The sequence below is a fragment of the Aulostomus chinensis genome, chromosome 21 (genome assembly GCF_037954235.1).
Source record: "Aulostomus chinensis isolate RoL2024-O1b breed Wild chromosome 21, RoL_Achi_v1.0, whole genome shotgun sequence".
Classification (NCBI taxonomy): domain Eukaryota; kingdom Metazoa; phylum Chordata; class Actinopteri; order Syngnathiformes; family Aulostomidae; genus Aulostomus; species Aulostomus chinensis.
The window spans coordinates 11,767,663-11,785,356 of NC_141340.1; the positions used below are offsets into that span (position 1 = coordinate 11,767,663).

Consider the following 17,694-nt stretch of genomic DNA (forward strand, 5'->3'; position numbering starts at 1 on the left):
AAAAACCCTATTTAAGTAAACATTGCACCAGTAGAATATTAGCTCATGCATTCGATGAAATAGGAGTGATGAATGAATGAAACATTAGCTGAAGGAGCCGTGTTGCCGCCACCCAGCTCTCAGTTTCAGCATCACTCGGTTGTGCTGAAGGATCTGGTTTCATATACCAGGTGGCTGTGCATCAGTCACAGTGCTCTGCTGCGTCTCCACAACCATCCTACGTGATGCTACGTGAAGGACGAGGAAATGGATCTTTAAAATATCTAATTGAGAATCAGATGATCTAGGCTGGAAGGGATGCCGGTGTCATGGGTGCAGAGCGAGAGGAGAACAAGAAGAACGGAGATGATGATGCATCTCAACAGGACGCTGCCAGTGTAAGTAATCAAGTGTGTTCAACATATCTGACCACTTATATCACGATTTCTCTGCATACTTCTTGAGTAAACGTATATAAAATAGTTCAAACTCTTTATGCTACTTACAGGTGGTGGATTAAGTGGCACTTGCGCAGTATGGGATGACACTGAATGAATAATGTATATGCACAGGGTAACTCAATGAGCGCCGCATCCCCCTTCACCAGATAAGGAAGCCATGCTGGCAGATCTAGAGCTAGATGTCAGTGTTGTTACCCGCTCGCTGTTGATTCCTGTATCCTACAGTTGTCTAGTTGAGCTGAATTATAGACAGATAAAAGAATGGCGGCACTTGCTGTGTCTGGTTAATGTTGTTCCAATGTTGTTAAAAGACGCAACACCAATGCCGCTTGGCATTTTGATCCAATTAAAATACTTCAAATTGTTTCAGCGTCATTAATCACCTCCCATAAGCGCCGATGAAATGACTTCTCTAGAGGGCAAATTCATTTTATAGTTTGTGCTTTGCTGTAGATTGCAGATGTATCAGTGGAGGTGGCAACGGTGGACCACACTCTACAGAAGCTGTGCAGGAAGTTCAGGAGGCGCAGACGGAAACCAGGAGGACTCCAAACATTCTGGAACCGCCTGTTGAACATCCAACACCTGGCTATCATCATTGCAGCTGTGGTGTTTGTGGTGGTGGTCATCATGTGGTCACTGCTGTGGGTCTTCATATGTAAGTAGATGTGATTCCTAATTTATGATCAGTGAGAAGCCTGTTTTCCCATCATCAACGCGCACTTGAATTAAATGACTACAGTATCATACAACAATCCTGTACGTCAACACTTGAACTTCCTAGTTCGAAGGGAAAGCAACAGTGGAGCGTACTTTGCTGGGATGTTCCGTGTTGCCAACGTAGAGTTTATCCCAGAATATCGCCAGGCTGAATCCCATGAGTTTGTGTCCATGGCAAACAAGATACAACATGTGGTACGTGTCACTCCGTTCTGCGTGTGAGAGGGTTGATGAACATCAGGTATAAAGGAGGGATGCTGTTGTGTTGCAGGTGAGCAGCGTGTACAAGATGTCCTCAGTAGCCAGGCTCTACAAGCATGCTCTCATATCAGACCTGAGGTACAGTGGACCCAGCAGAATCTCAAGGCCAGAGGCCACCTTTCAAAACTGAGCAATAAATCTGACTGAAGACCTGTTTTGTTTTTGTTTTTGATTTTATTCCCTCAGTAACAACAATAAGGGCGGTGTGTTGGTCCATTTCTGGATGGTGTTTGTGGTTCCTCGTCTGAAGAGTCCAGCTGTGTGTGAGGAGTGTGTGGGCATTATTCTCAGAGACTCTGTCCACACCAGCCTGAAAAACCGATCCTCCGTAGGCTACCTGCTGGGTCTCCCTGTTGATATAGACTCCATTCTCATTAATGGTGGGTCTTGTTTGTAGTTTCCAGTTGTTTCTCATTGGTTACTCTTTCACACATTGATTATTTTGCCCTTGTTTGCAGCTGTTCAGCGCTCAGATTATACATCAAATGCAGCAGGTAGGCTTAAAGAAACACATCCTAATGATATGAACGATATAAATCTCATTGGGCTGGATTTTAATTAGAGACTCCCTCTCCACCTCAGGCTCTCAGTGTATAGACAAGCTATATGCAAACCTTCCAGGGACGATGGTCCCCTTAAATGTATTCTCATCATGGGGCGGTGTGAGTTGCCACGTGAAGCTCACGGCTGTCCCCGGTTCTCTGATCCGTCTGACCATCACCTCCTTCCTCATTGAGCCTAGCGACTGTGTTCATGACGCATTAACTGTGTACGATGCTCTGCTGCCCATGAGAGGGCGCATTCTCCACAGGTGAGTCTCAAGCTGGAGAAACTGCTGTTCATGCCAAGAAAATAGCACCTTTGTTTTAAACAGCTTCAAGTGTATCCCGGTATCTTGTTATTTTCCAAACATTTGCTGACGTGTGTGCTGCAGACTGTGTGAGCCAGTGTCCAGCTCCTTCTCCCTGGTGTCTACCTCCAATGTCATGCTGCTGTCCTTTAAAATGATGAACGGCAATAAGAGCTTTAGAGGACACTTTGAAGCGCTCACTGAGGAAAGTATGTCACATCTACCTGGCTATCCTAGAGGGACTCCCAACTTGTTTTATCCCTTGTCCTCTTAAAACAAAGCTTTGTCAAATACGTGTCAAGGAGAGAGTTGTTGGCGCTCCTCAGATTTATCTTGTGACTCATGGGAGGTCCTAAATCCCAGGTTTAGAATTTTTCTACAGTTAAACCTTTTTGGTTCTTCTCTGTCATTCTTAGTGTGCGTGTCTCACATTGAGACAGCGTTAGAGCCTGACATCAGCGGTCAAATCTACAGCCCCTTCCACCCCAGCCTGCTGCCTCCTCGGTGCTCCTGCGTTTGGATGTTCAAGGTAAAGCCGTGACAACGTAACACACACTGTATTTCCACATGGGCACATTTGTGTGTGTGTGTGTGTGTGTGTGTGTGTGTGTGTGTGTGTGTGTGTGTGTGAGTGTGTGAGTGTGTGTGTGTGTTTTGTGATTTTTGACTTGCCTGCTATTTCCTTTACAGACGCCAAACTCTGCTTTAGGAGTTGCTCTGCTCTTCCAGAACTATGTGCTGAAACCAAAAGGCATGAAAGGCTGTGATCACGGCTGGTGGAAAATCAATGAGATCATGTACGTGGATTCAGCTTAATGCATATTGAAGAAGGAAAAAACATCAGCTCACATTAAAAAACAACAACACACGACTGTGTACTTCTACATCCACAGCCTTTGATTCTGTCCCCCCCCCCCCCCCCCAAAAAAAAACTGAAGAACAATCGGATCAAGTGGGCAATGTCGGATTGAGTGGTAATTGTTTTCATCCGTAGTTTCTGCGGCAGCTACATTGGACACCACACAGTCTTTCGGATTGCGGACCACAATCCAGAGGTGGAGTTTCGCTGCAGCTCACGTAACTCTGATCAGCCTTTCCGAGCATCGTACAGCAGCTACAATATCAGCCAACGTAAGCACCGCAGGGTCAGAGGGTCATCACAGTCAGGAGGCGGGGAGGCAAGAGTCCACGATTAGAGAAAAAAACACTCCGCTCAGTCATATGTCGTTCATACATTTTGATTTATAAAAGAATCTGGTGTTTATTCCCAATTATATGATAATGATATCCTCTCTCCCCACCTGTGTGTGTACCAGCCTGTCCAGAGAGCCACTTCCTGTGCTCCACAGGACTGTGTGTGGAGAAGAGCCGGCGCTGTGACGGTCTGGACGACTGCCAGGACGAGAGCGACGAGGTCTTCTGCTGTAAGTTGACCTACCATTTATAGCTTTTATCAAATAATACTGCAATATTACAGCGAGTGTGAAGTTAAGCATTTGGACAAATGCCACGTGTCTTGACAGCCAGACCCTCAAAGAACTGCGGCGGCAGCAGCCCCCTGCATCCTTTGTTTGTGTGCAATGGAGAGACGGACTGCACCGATGGAAGAGATGAGATCAACTGTACTCAGGGTACGGTCTAAGTCTGGCTCTTGTTTTGCACGCCCTCTTATTTGAGAACCACTTGTAAACGTATGGTCTTTTCCCTCCACCTAGAAACGAGCTGCTCAGCGATCAGGTATCAGTGCAGCAGCGGCTCCTGCATCCTGAAAAAGAACGCGAGGTGTGACGGTGTCCCTGACTGCCAGGACCTCAGCGATGAGGAAGACTGCGGTGAGCTGCAGGCGCCGGTTCCACCCACATCCCCGTGATTGTCCTCACATAGTCAAAGTGACTGTTAAAGTGATACTAAACCCATAACGTGTACTTGGCCTTTCAAGTACTCAGAAATAGGCAGCATCACGAAAAGTGTAAAAAAAAAAAAAAAAGCATCTTCAAGAGCTCAAGACTCCTAATTTGTGTGTACTTGAAGGGCAAACTTACACTTTCACTTTAACTTGTGTGTGCAACAATGGAAACCCACTTCCATCTTGCGAGACATATTCATGCAGCGTGAATGATTCTTCATAATTCTAAACTTTTTAATGTCAAAATTATACACAAAGAACCTTTTAATGAGAGTGGGTGGATTCAACGGTCATTTTATGATATCGGGGCGACATTGTGACTCTCCTTTTGCTATCAGTCGGTTCGTTCTAAGGCTCCCGCATTCAGCTACTTGCTGTTTGTAATTTCAACTTTGTTTTCATCATTTTCAGCCTGCTAACTGGTGCGTAGGAGATACTCTGCCAACATTCTGTCACAGTCGTCGTGTTTTTATTGTTTATAACTCCACCATGCAACATTCTCCAAACCCGCTGACCTGCATCTCTGATCATGAACCGCTGCTGCGCTCACGTGCACGTGTGTGCGCGTGAACTTTTTTAATAAGGCAGCAGTGGGCTTTCCTGTCACATGGTGATGACTCAGCTGGGTACAACCCGCAGAAACACCGTGCGCCTTTGAATCACAAACAAACAATGACAGAAAATAACAGATTCAAGCAATTCAACTAGCTTGAATGTCCCTGAGGAGCTTTTACCAAGACACGTCATAAATACAACCCAACACTGTGCATTCTGCAGCTTGTGGTCTCCCCTCTCCCATGAAGAAGGTGGAATCACGACCCCAGCGCATTGTGGGCGGACTGGACTCTGTGGAGGGGGAGTGGCCGTGGCAGGTCAGCCTCCTTTTCTCTGGTAACCTCTACTGTGGCGCTTCTGTCCTTACGTCTAATTGGCTCATCTCAGCGGCCCACTGCTTCAGCAAGGAAAGGTCAGTAAACGTTGAGCACGACTGTGTTTACCAACCTCTCCTCTTTTTTTTTCCTCCGAAAAAATACTTCCATCAACCTTAAAAAACAATTCTCTGTTTTTTGGACAAAGAGGTTGAAAACTACCGCCCATCAAGTGAAAATATTGACTGATCTATAGCATGTGAAATATATATAAGTATTACTCAAATATATGCCAGTATTTTTGAGGCATTTGGTAAAAATAGAATATTTAAAATATGTAATGTGGATAAATGATCTCAAAGTTTTGGATTACATTTCATGTAATTCATGTAATTATAGTCTTCTCTGAAAGATTATTTAAATGGCAGCTATTTTATTATTAAGAAATCAACTTTATCAACAGTCCTCCAGTTTCACTGACCCTTGACCTCTGGCTCTGCAGGCTGTCTGACCCACGTCGCTGGAGTGCCCACCTCGGCATGCTGACGCAGGGCAACGCTAAACACGTGGCGGAGATCCAGCGTATTGTGGTGCACGAGTATTACAACGCGTACACGTTTGATTACGACGTTGCCCTGCTGCAGCTGAAGAAGCCCTGGCCTGCTTCCCTCAGCCCGCTGGTCCAGCCCGTGTGCCTAACCGGGCCCTCTCACACCGTCACCGTCAGCCACCGCTGCTGGGTCACTGGGTGGGGGTATCGCTCTGAGGACGGTGAGCAGAAGGAGCTCAGTGACTTCTATACCTGAATATTTCATTTGAGAGGATACCGAGAGGTCACCTGCAGACAGGGCAGAGAAAGTACACAAGTGGTGTGAAACACAATTGAATCAGCTCACTTCTGACAAAAAAATTATCAACATATTATTTTTAATAGTACTGGTTGTAGTAGTAGTTGTAGTTGTAGCAGTAATTATCAGAAAATCATAAGTAATCATTGTGAATGGAATCATGTGATCCAACATGATGAAAACAAATAGCAGATTATAAAAAAAAAAATGCTTTTGGTGACATAAGCAGATGTGCAATACATTGTGTGACTTCCTTCTGTTGAAACATGTTTGCTTTACAAAGATTAATGATCATGAAATTAACAGTCCATGACGTTACCATCTAGCTGTTTGTTCAGTCTGGTGAGAGAGCCAGAGGTGGTCTGCATAAGCAGTATGCATGTAGGTTTATTAGCTGTCTGTCATATAAGCGATCATGTCAGGGGGGCTGGCACCAGACAGTTGCCATACACACACAGCCTCTGTGTCATCTCTCTGATGGGTGATGTTTGTCCACATATTTCTTTCTGCAGACAAGACGCTTCCCTCAGTTTTGCAGAAAGCTGAGGTGTCCATACTGAGCCAGACTGAGTGTAAGAAGAGCTACGGCCCCGTCTCACCACGCATGCTGTGTGCTGGGGTTCTCTCTGGAGAGCGGGACGCCTGCAGGGTGAGCTCCCACCATTATCTGTGTTTGAATTGATTGGTTAAGCGTTTTAAACAGTGCTGGAATTGTTTTGCTTTTATGTCTGTCAATTGCATCTCAGGGGGATTCAGGGGGTCCTCTATCCTGTCAGGCGCCAGGTGGGGGTCGCTGGTTCCTGATTGGCATTGTTAGCTGGGGGGCGGGCTGTGGCAGACCAAATCTACCTGGGGTCTACACCAGGGTCAACAAGTTCACCTCTTGGATCTACAGCCATATCAGCTGACAGGATGAAGCTCTGATTCATCTGCTGCCAGCACATGTTCCAATATTCTCAACAAATACGAAGAGCATTGCCACTTTTTACTGTTACTGACAACATATGCTTCCAATGACATGAAGGTGCTACTTATTGTTTGATCAATAAAGTTTGAAAAAGTGTGTTTGCTTCCTTCTTTCTCCCAATTATGTCCTTCTAAAGCCTCACAATGGATACGTTCGCTACCGGATTTGTAATTGCAGCTTCTGTTTGGTTGTTCTGATGGTTGTGCGGATTGTACCCTCTCATAGAGGTCTCATTGTCCCCCGCACTGCATTCTGGGACTGCGTGTGACACCTGCTGCCCAGGTAAAAGTGGAGGCGCTGAATGCCCTCCGCTTCCGAGCCGCTCAGGTCGGATTTCTGTGCTTTATTCAAAGGAAGCAACAGCGGGGGTTTCCTCTCTGCATCGCTTCTATGCCTGAGGTATTGTTGCATATCGCCTCTCTGGAGCTAAACGGGACGTTGCTATGAGGACTCTCCCCAAAAGCAAAACTTGCCAAGTGTACTGCGTCTCCGGGCATGGACACTCAAGATGCTCAGCACAGGTAAGCCATCAATCAAGGTGTTTTCATCAGACTACACCAAACAGGACAGGAGTTATTTTCTCCCCATATTCTGACTTGTGAATTTTTTAATTATAAAACTGAATGTGTCTTTAACTTATGTTGGAGATTTACTTTGGAACACTTCAAGCATGCACGTCCATCAGACCTAAGACTCATCTTCATGATAGACCCATCTCTGCGTCTCTTTCTCATGAGTGTCAGAGTGAGCCAATTGATTGAGTGCTGACATGGCAGAGTCAGGCCGTGGGAAAGCAGACCCCTCCAGCCACGCTTTGTCTGCTCCCCCGGGGAATCCTGCCAACCCCTCCAACGTTTCAGAAGCTCTTTTCAGCTCAGAGATGCTCACCGTTACTTGCAGTAAATCAGTGTCTGCTCAGCCATAAAACCTCCGTCCCATTGATCTGTGCAGGCAGAGGTCTGTGTCGTCTTTATGGCTCCTCTGCTGTGGCCTCATAAAATCGACGTAACAATTAGGAGCAACTTGAGCACAGACATAAAAAAGTGGTATGATATTTGAGTCATGTCCTTGTGTCTGCAAGGGAGAGGGGGAGTTGAAGGAGCCCACCCAGGCATTGAGCTCAGGGCAGAGGGAGGAGGGGGTGCGAGCTCCTGCCTGCGGTTCCTGGAGGAGATGGATGTTAGGTCTTCTACCTTTCTTTCCCTTCACTGCAGTCATTGCACTGACCCTCCACTATCTCACATGTGAGTACACACCTGCTAGACTCGTCTTCTAAATGCTGAGTTCCATCTATAGACTGTAAACCTGTCTCCACCCTCCTCTTCCTCCCTCCCAGCTCTCCCTTCCTCAGTGTTCTTCCTTGGCGGCTGTGTGGAGTTCCCAAACATGAGCTTCTCCTCAGAATTGGTTGACTGTGCCTCGCCGCAGTTTCACCTACAAGCTCAGGCATTAAACCATTATGTAAGTGGGACGGTGAAGACTTGGGTGCCTTCTTTCTCCTCTCTCAGTGTCTCTTTGCATTCTTCTTCATTTGCCAACTTTCCTTATCAGCTTTTTCCTCCTCTCTCTCTCGCCCTCTCTCTCTATCCCCCGCACACACCACTTTTCTCCCTTCTGTCTCTCTTTGGTGGTGTTAAATGTAAAGCTGAAACAAGAGCCTCACACAGTGTGTGTGCAGGTTCCTGAGCCCCCCAGGGACAGGGCCCTTTCAGGGCTGAGGACAAGCCTGGCATTTGTAAGCCCCAGTAAGACCCAGGCAGCAAGAGTGAGAGGAAGAGCAGGTCTTCAATAAAAACATTGTCTGTGCAGCTTTTACACAATCAGTCGCTCTGTGTGGCATACACTACAGAGAGGAGGAGACCCTCAGTTTGATGCCGGGGGTTGAGGGAGAGAGACAGGGCAGTAGGGCAAGTTGGGATGACAGAAGACGTCAGGGGGCTGGACAGAGAGATGAAAGGGAGGAATTAGATTTTTGGAGGTCATATGCATGGCTGAAATGGTGATTTGATGAGTGGAAATCCCCCCAAAACCTACAGCAACACGATCTGATGTGGTTGTTCCCAGTTGAGTGTGTTAGTACGCAGGCTGGTAATAGTGTCTGTGATTCTATTAGTTCATGTTCCCCAAACCAGGAGCCCATACCAGTGAGGGTCCTGCTTCGACAAGGCAGGCAGGTAGTGACACAATGGACTGCTGTACTGCTCAAACACACAGACACACATGCGCCAAAATACACTTTTGTGATGTCACAGCTGTAATCTGTGATCAGGTCATTTCTCTGTCTTTGACAAACAGTTCTCCGAGCTCTACAAGTCGTCGCCGTGGAGTTCGTACTACCTGCGCTCAGGAATTACTGCCTTCAGGTGTGAAAAGTGTACGAAAATGCACAAAAACAATATACTCAGTTGATAACGTTTGCGGAAAAAAAAAACACCTTTTTAAACTATTTGTGTTGACAGTGAAGGAGCAGAGGGGCTCAATGTCTTCTACTGGAGTAAATTCTCCGCCCCGGAGGACGTTGCCATGGCGATCCGGAGGTCCAGCCCAGAGAGGCTGCAGCGCCGGCTCCCTGGCAGCAACAAGGTGTTGTGGAACAGCCGCAATGAGCAGTGCTACTACATGGAGCAGGATGACAACATGCTCCACCTGCTGGGTACAGGGAGCACACATACATGAACATAAATCCACACATGCATGTACTGGTTTGTAAAACACTCATAGTATATTGCTGATGACAAATACTGTATATGAAATGGAATAATGTAAACAAAATAGGCGCAAAAATGTAACTGCGCATATGTCTGGAAAAAAGTATTAGAAATATTCCTACAGCATCAGTGTGATATTTCCCGAAAAAGAATTAAAAATGATAATAAAAGAAAAATCCCCTGGTCAAATGTTGAACATTTATTATCTTCAGCAAAATGTAATGGGTTCATCCCTCGGGCACATTCCTCATTCCACAAAATGTTACTTGATTCTGAGAAGTTTCCGCTTCCTCTAAAATAGTAAATGGGAAAAACACACAAAAGGAAGTTATCAGCTACTAAATATAGTTATCATCAGCTGACCCTTGAAAAACCTGCAGATACTTTACTCATATATTTGTTAGTGTGTTTATTGTGTAGTGTGTTAAATGAAAAAAAATGCTGCTCTAAAATTTTGACATCTTTTAAGCGTATGTATGTGTGTGCATGCGTGTGTGTGTGTGTGTGTGTGTGTGTGTGTAGGTTTGGACCCAGATGATTTCGAATCAGAAGAAAAATCTGACAAGTTTAAGAATCCAAATAGTATCCAGAGCGGGAAGTGGCAGCTTGGCTTCCAAGGTGAGGAGAGTTTGAGAGGAACCATAAATATAAAAGATAATTTAAAACCTGATCTTTTTGATTGTTGCCTTTGAATGATAATCCTGTGAATTTGATCTGCATTTGTCATCTGCTCTGTGTGATGCTGTTTGTGTGTAGTTTGCTTGGTTGGCATCGTTTTCCTGTCTCACCTCCGGCAGGAAAAATACCCTTGACTCCTCCTGTGATGTACAGATTAGTGACAAGTGGAAAGAGAAACAAAAACCTGTTTCCATATTGAACGCGTGCAGTCGCTGAGTGATGAAACATTCTAGCAAAGAGTGAAGTTTCTCCAAAAGTGGCAGATACCTTGTTCCACTCTAGAAAACTCTGGAGCAGAGAGGTCAGGCAGTGGTATCTTATGAGGGAATATTTTTTGGAAATATACTTCCAAGTTCCAGGCTCTCAGAATTATTGAAGACTGAACTATTGAAGTAAAGTTCAACTAAATTCTTCCTGTGACTTCCTCTGTCCAGCGATGTCCTTTGACCTGTACGCCAAATACGGGAACAACCGCACCCTCAGCCTTGTGAGTCCCAAAAAACCGTACTACCAGTGGCGTCTTCGTGTGCCGTCAGGTCACGTGGTCCGACTGGTTATTCTCACCCTTCATGGCGCCACACCAGGAAGCTGCACCGCACACAAGCTGTCAGCCTATGACTTCCTGCTTCCTCTACAAAATAAGATCATTGCCAGGTAGACTTCCTGCAGGGACGTTTGTGTTTGATAGGACTAAATGGCCCTTTTCTCTGTTTTGTACATTATATTTGAATGATGGTTACCTGTGTGTGTCAGGTGGTGTGGGCTGCCTGTGACCGGCTCCTCCCCGGTCATGAAGCTGACATCTTCTGGGAATGTCATGTTGGTCACCTTCTCCTTCAGCAGACAGAGAGATGGAGCCATATTTAAAGCATATTTCCAAGCCATTCCAAAAACAGGTTGGATTCATTTCAGGGGCTGTGCCGAGTAATTTCCATTCACACTGATACGTGAAATATTACTGCATATTTTTACCTGATTCAACATCTCCCTCATCAGGTTGTGGAGGCTCAATTTCCTCCTGGAATGGCTCGATTTCCTCACCCCACTACCCCTCTTACTACCCTCCTAATATAGACTGCACATGGACACTACGGGTTAGTCTGGTGTGTGTGTGTGTGTGTGTGTGTGTGTGTGTGTGTGTGTGTGTGTGTGTGTGTGTGTGTGTGTGTGTGTGTGTGTGTGTGTGTACACAGACAAACGAGAGAGTGAGTCATCATTCTTTCAACATTTATCCACCCTCTGGCATGTGAACTCTTGAGTCATCTTCGCTCACTTTTATCAGGCGCCGTTGCCCGGATACCTGATTTCCATGACGATCGTGACGATAGACATTCAAGACTCGCTGTCATCAGATGAGTGTGAGAAAGACTGGTTAGACATCGGAGGGGTCAAGTGAGTCATAAAACTGAATTGTAAGCAGATGGCCACGGAGCCCGTGAGCAAGGCACATTGGCCGCAGATTTGAAAGAAAATGGTCACCTTTTGTGGTTGAATGTGCGAGTGCAAAGTAACATTCCTACTTTTGTGCTCTTCTGTATCCAGACTGTGTAACCCTGTGTCAGAAGGCAGCAAAAAGAGAGTCTACTCCTCTCCTCTCTCCATCCACTTCCACTCAGACGATTCTCTCACTAACAAGGGCTTCTACCTGCTCTACCGTGCCTTCTCTCCCGAGGGCAGTATGTAAACATCTGGTTATTTCTCTCTTCCACACCCTTTGGCAACTACTGTTGTCTGCCTGAATGGAGAAGCTATTTTACCCCTTTTAGAGATTAAGTTCCACTTCCTGTTCATCCCCAGCCTGTCCTCGTCAGTTCCGCTGTGGGAATGGCCGCTGTATCCCCTTGCGAAAAGTGTGTGACGGAGTTAAAGACTGTTCAGATGGGCGTGATGAAGCTAAATGCTGTAAGTCTGTATGCTGAATAAGACAGAGACCCTCAAGTGTGTGTGTGTGTGTGTGTGTGTGTGTGTGTGTGTGTGTGTGTGTGTGTGTGTGTGTGAATAGTTATGTCATGATGCGGGGCCCTCACAAACCACATGTTGGAGTGTGTGCCTGTTCCGTTGAGCAAGAGCTTTGTAAAACCTGATCATATTTTGATTTTGCATAAAGGAGCAGACTCATGCGTACGACGTGGTGCAAACATCCTTTCCTGTGTTCATTAAGTGGCACTATACAACACACTCTTACTACTTATGATGTTGCTGTCCATCATGTGAAGACAATATGGTGTAATTTTTGTGTAAATCAAATATTTGTTACATCAGGCATATTTCCTCTAACCACTAAGTGCAGCTATGACAATGACGTAAATCCAACCAGTAGATGTCTTCAGAGTTTGGAAAATATCCGATCACGCACACATAAAAATGTTGTGTTCTATGGCAAAATATTAAATATAGCTGCAACAGTGAACACTGTTTAACAGAAACTCACGGTCTTCGCAGTAACCCATCCCCATGTTCTTAAGGCGTACCAAATTTGAGATGCAACCAGGAGCACCTTAAAGTGAGCAGATCAAAAAGCAGATCAAAGTTCTACTCATTTCCAATGGGTGGCATTATGAGTCATCTTCCCCAGATTTTAATAAGTTCTTCCTTCGCCCATTGTACACCCATCCAACAAGTTCGGTGAAAATCTCCTACATAGTTTTTGCACAATCCTACTTAAAAAAAACTTGCTTGGCAAATGTAACGTTTAGCTGCCTGCTACAAGCTAGCATTTATGAATTATGACGGATGTTTTCTTTAAGATCACTGCATCAATACAAATCGATTAATGTGAACACACACACACACACACACACACACACACACACACACACACACACACACACACACACACACACACCACTCCTGATATTGTGTTTATTTGCTCTACTTTGGCACTGAAATGACTTGTACATTTACTGATGTTCGCAGTCAACTGAAAATGATTAATAACCAATCGTTATTAAATCTGCTGTCTTACACATTTTGCTATCAAAAAAAAGTGACAGAAAATGGAATAGCATTTTGTTGTATTGTACTGGACGGGACGAGAACCCTAAGCTAAGTTGTGTGTATAACTGTTTATAGCATCCTGCAGGCCAGGAGAAGTGTTGTGTGGGAACGGACAGTGCAAACCCCAGAGCAGCCAGTGTGTGAGCCAGAGCTCCTGTCCAGACAGCAGTGAAGAGGGCACCTGTGGTGAGTCGACCGTTGCCATGGTAACGCATTCCTCGTTTGTGTGTGTTTAGATAAAGGATGCATGTTGGTTTTCAGGAGGTAAATGTTACCACGCGTGCCCCAACAAGGTGTGTTTGTCCAAGTCTTCAGTGTGTGATGGTGTTGTTGACTGCAGAGACCGCAGTGACGAGCTGAACTGTACCCGAGCGTGTGAGTGTTCGTGATGTTTACCTAAATATGTTCTCCGAAATCTTAATTTGTAAGTGTTTTTTCTCCACCTGAGTGTATTCTTAATCTTCTGAAGACCTTAAAGGCTGCTCCTCATCCTCCTACAAATGTGCCAATGGGAAGTGTGTGAGCAAGGTCAACCCCGAGTGTGACGGTGTCAAAGATTGCTTCGATGGCTCTGATGAACTGCGATGCGGTAAACAAACCTTCACTCGACTCAAACCGCTTCGCCTGAACAACAAGAACAGTTTGGTGAATCTCTTTGTTTCCCCAGGGTGTGGCACCAGGCCAAGGAAGCGTACTAAGATAGTGGGTGGTGCTGATGCTGGGACGGGCTCGTGGCCGTGGCAGGTCAGCCTTCAGATGGAGCGCTATGGTCACGTCTGTGGAGCCACGTTGGTCTCTAACCGCTGGCTCATCTCTGCAGCTCACTGCTTCCAGGACTCAGATGCCATTAAGTAAGACGGATGCCTGAAGGCCTAAACTCTGCTCACTGTATGCACAGTGTTAATGCATGTTGTGTATGCAGATACTCGGACGCCCGTGCATGGCGAGCCTACATGGGAATGCGTGTGATGACCACAGGGAACAACGGTGCAGCCACGAGACCGATCCGGCAGATCCTACTTCACCCGCAGTATGACCAGTTCACCTCGGACTATGACATCGCTCTCCTGGAGCTCAGCGCCCCCATATTCTTCAGTGACATGGTTCAGCCTGTGTGCATCCCCGCACCCTCACACACATTCACCATCGGGACCAGCTGCTATGTCACAGGCTGGGGAGTCCTCACGGAGGACGGTAAGAGCTGAATTTTAGTTTGTCAGTAATTTCTGTTTCTGTGATACAGGTGCGTTAGGGTCTATATTGGATAACTGTTTTGATTGTAGGTGAGCTGGCAACTCGCTTACAGGAGGCCTCGGTGAAGATCATAAACAGGAACACCTGCAACAAGCTGTATGACGACGCCGTCACTCCCAGAATGCTGTGTGCTGGGAATCTTCAGGGAGGAGTGGACGCCTGCCAGGTGATGTTCATTTGAACATCAGGATGTACTTATATAGCAAGTGTTTCCGTAGTATGTCTCTGTTCAGGTGTCAGCTGGCTCCTTCTTTAAATGTTTATTCTATTCTTGTGTCCGTGTCATTGTCCTCAGGGTGACTCCGGAGGTCCCCTGGTGTGTCTGGAGCGTGGTCGACGGTGGTTCCTAGCGGGGATTGTTAGCTGGGGTGAGGGCTGTGCGAGGCAAAACCGTCCTGGCGTCTACACACAGGTGGTCAAGTTCTCAGATTGGATCCATCAGCAGACTAAAGGGCAGGTGTGACAGGCCGCCAGACAGATTCGAACAGAATCACATACAGAACTAACAGACAGGATGAAGGTCTGGCGCCATTGTTGAAAATGGAAGTGTGATCATGTGACAACACCTTCAGTCTGTTTTTGGGCTCATTTCAACATGACCAACATCTTGAAATGCACAGAAAATGTGAAACCTGATGATTAAATTAACTTGTTCCGTGGTTGCTGCCGACAAGTTATATCTGACACAAATTATAAGAAAACTGATTATAATGCAAGATTTTCTCTAAAGCTGTGACATAAAACCTGCTACTACATTCACTTTTGGTTTTTACTCTCTGCATCACAGTCTTTATCATCCCATACTGGATCAAGTTCAGCCAAGTAGCATTTGAACTAAAACCACCACTGGAATGTGGTACCAGTGGTACCTCTTTTAGTGTCCTGTTCGTTTCAAATATAAGACTGGGAAGGAATTTCGATGCACCCAGCGGTTAAGTGCTGAGTCATGCTAGAAAAGATGCTAAGCTAGCATCAAGCAACACAGTTGGTAAAGCCCAATTTCTAACAGCTTATCCGAGTATCTAACTATTTTACAATGTTGACGCAAACTTGTCGAAGTTTTAACTCAAGCGTGGTGACAGTCGGTGCTATCTATGTCAAGCTGTCAGGATTCAACCCTCACGTAGAAAGCTGTAGAGATGACATTTCTGTTGGCCAACCTGGAAGTTGGCGAAATGGATTTTTGATTGTTGCACTAAATCAGCTCTGTGGCCAACAAATGCCAGAGGGATTTAGAATCTCATTCAGATAATCTTCACAAATTAACACTATTTTAATGATATTTGAAACATAAGTGTAATTGTTAAGAGTACAATGCTGATGTTGTGCTATGAACAAACTACTCAGTCACCACAGAAGCAGGTATTCAACGTCACTAGCTTAGGCTAGCTTAGCACCCGTGTTCGGCACGATGTTCATTTAATGGCCATAACAACTTCAGTAGTTTTGCCACTTGATAGCGACCGCTGTTTTTAAAATGTATAAACTCCTATTTTATTAAAATACATATCTTAAGTTACTGTTAACCAAAGACCATATTTCAGGCCTTTCATCAAAAACTCATCCCCCATTTTTTTTTTTTTTTGCACAGATAAGCTAAGCTAGCTCGTTTATTCACCATACAAGTATGAGAGGGGGGTCAGTCTCTCATCTCCTGTAACTCTTGGCAAGAGAACAAATTTCCCTAAATGTTGAAAAACTGAATTCCATGCTTTATACTTAAAAATAGTTTTTGGGGTTTGCCACAAGACTGTTTCATTTGTTTGCAGAAAACAGACTGTAACCTTTTCTTCTCTCATCTGCATGCCACCATGCCACATTCTCTGATTTACTGCTGCTGTAGGAATTCTTTCAGCATGTGCATTTATGTGACAATTTGATAGGGATTGTTAAAGAATTGTGTTTGAATTGAGGAGTATATTTTACTGTTGGAAAAACAGACTCATTCTGCTTTGGTGGAGAAAGTGTTTCTAAATTACCTCAAACATACGCTGACATTCCTATTTCACATTTCTTTAATGTCCTTATATGCCGGCACCAGTGCGACTATAGCCGCAGTAGTACGATATCCTCGTCGTCTTGACCTGATTATGGCCTAGCTTTTGTTTCTTTTCTTCTCCTAGCAACCGGGTTTAGTGCAGAAATGTCAAAATCAGTTAAATCAACATTTCTTGAATGTGGAAAGAGGTTTTTCCACAAGTTTGTGTGTGTTTTCACCCTCGTCCATGTACTGTATGTGTGTGTTCATGACTCAGTGTGAAGAGTCATTATATGTATATGGTTTTGTATATCATGAGTTTATCAGTCATTACCTTCTGTTAAATATATTCTTAGTGGACTGAGTAGTGGCTTGATAGAAGGTGAGAATATATTTTGTATTTAACATTTGCTGAAATGGTTTTAATTTATGCTTCTTGGATGTGATGCAGATGTTTGGATCAAACGTTTCTACTCCAGGTGATGATGGTGGAGCTCACGGTTGATCTCTCTTCTCATTTAGCTCACGTCACCACCCAGTGGCCAATCTGCACCACTGCATCGTTAATGTCCACACCGCGAATGACGTGATGCACCTTGAACTCAAAGAATTAAAAAAAAAAAAAAACGGTACAGTTTGCATCATCCCTTCTGAATAAAACACGTTCCTTTCATTTTATTAAAGACATCCAGAACAAAAAAAAACATAACTTTGAGATTTCACAACAACAAAAAACGAGAATTGCTCTACTTGAGTCGATCCAATTCTTTTCTTTTGGCTGTGTGATTGTAGATATGAGTTCCGTTGATCTATGGGTCATAAACGCTGATTTGTATTTGTTTTTCCGTAGCATTTTTTACTCTATTATGTATAACGTGCTTTTCCAAGGAAGAAGAGCAGTTTGTTTATTGAATCTGGGGCAAATGAACCCGACGGTTAAGTTGTTGATCACAACATCCTGGTGCCTACGTGCAGGAACGTGCGCAAATCAATGAATGAAGTTCTGCTGGGTTCGTCACGCGCTGGTGCGATATCAACTGTAAAAAAAATTCTGTTTACTGAATGGTGAAACCCATTCATTCATAAATTCGCTTTAAATTCGTCAGAGAACACGATTTGTTTAACTTTGTATACATTTGAAGGACATTTCATCGGGTGATTTCTCCACCATTCGGGGGAACTAAAAGCGGGGACTGCTGTTACGCGCCTGGGTGTGTT

General features: G+C 44.9%; 2 protein-coding genes across 2 annotated transcripts; both read left to right on the forward strand.

Annotated features, from left to right (window-relative positions):
- The first annotated feature begins 73 nt into the window (after window positions 1–73).
- Window positions 74–6,859, forward strand: tmprss7 (transmembrane serine protease 7). Its single transcript, XM_086191139.1, has 18 exons — window positions 74–377; window positions 894–1,098; window positions 1,225–1,355; window positions 1,432–1,499; window positions 1,608–1,801; window positions 1,880–1,915; window positions 2,004–2,232; window positions 2,356–2,480; window positions 2,688–2,800; window positions 2,962–3,068; window positions 3,266–3,402; window positions 3,588–3,695; window positions 3,795–3,902; window positions 3,987–4,103; window positions 4,955–5,144; window positions 5,549–5,817; window positions 6,407–6,543; window positions 6,641–6,859. The coding sequence occupies exons 1-18, from the start codon at window positions 309–311 to the stop codon at window positions 6,800–6,802; spliced, it is 2,505 nt and encodes an 834-aa protein (XP_086047265.1). The 5' UTR covers window positions 74–308; the 3' UTR covers window positions 6,803–6,859.
- Window positions 6,860–7,304: 445 nt separating this feature from the next.
- LOC147241705 (suppressor of tumorigenicity 14 protein) lies at window positions 7,305–17,078 on the forward strand. Its single transcript, XM_086191138.1, has 19 exons — window positions 7,305–7,382; window positions 7,991–8,105; window positions 8,198–8,322; window positions 9,157–9,224; window positions 9,321–9,514; window positions 10,092–10,187; window positions 10,682–10,901; window positions 11,001–11,143; window positions 11,244–11,341; window positions 11,530–11,639; window positions 11,790–11,923; window positions 12,045–12,149; window positions 13,320–13,430; window positions 13,506–13,619; window positions 13,714–13,833; window positions 13,912–14,095; window positions 14,167–14,438; window positions 14,528–14,664; window positions 14,794–17,078. Exons 1-19 carry the CDS (start codon window positions 7,305–7,307, stop codon window positions 14,959–14,961), a joined length of 2,592 nt encoding a protein of 863 aa, XP_086047264.1. The 3' UTR covers window positions 14,962–17,078.
- The last annotated feature ends 616 nt before the right edge of the window (window positions 17,079–17,694 follow it).

Coding starts and splice junctions, on each gene's coding strand:
- tmprss7 (XM_086191139.1), top strand. CDS start 309: ATGGGTGCAGAGCGAGAGGAGAACAAGAAGAACGGAGATGATGATGCA. Junction 2,481..2,687: donor TGAAGCGCTCACTGAGGAAA/GTATGTCACATC, acceptor TGTCATTCTTAG/TGTGCGTGTCTCACATTGAG. Junction 3,903..3,986: donor TGAGATCAACTGTACTCAGG/GTACGGTCTAAG, acceptor CCCTCCACCTAG/AAACGAGCTGCTCAGCGATC.
- LOC147241705 (XM_086191138.1), top strand. CDS start 7,305: ATGAGGACTCTCCCCAAAAGCAAAACTTGCCAAGTGTACTGCGTCTCC. Junction 7,383..7,990: donor ACTCAAGATGCTCAGCACAG/GTAAGCCATCAA, acceptor AGCTCAGGGCAG/AGGGAGGAGGGGGTGCGAGC. Junction 8,323..9,156: donor CTCAGGCATTAAACCATTAT/GTAAGTGGGACG, acceptor TTTGACAAACAG/TTCTCCGAGCTCTACAAGTC.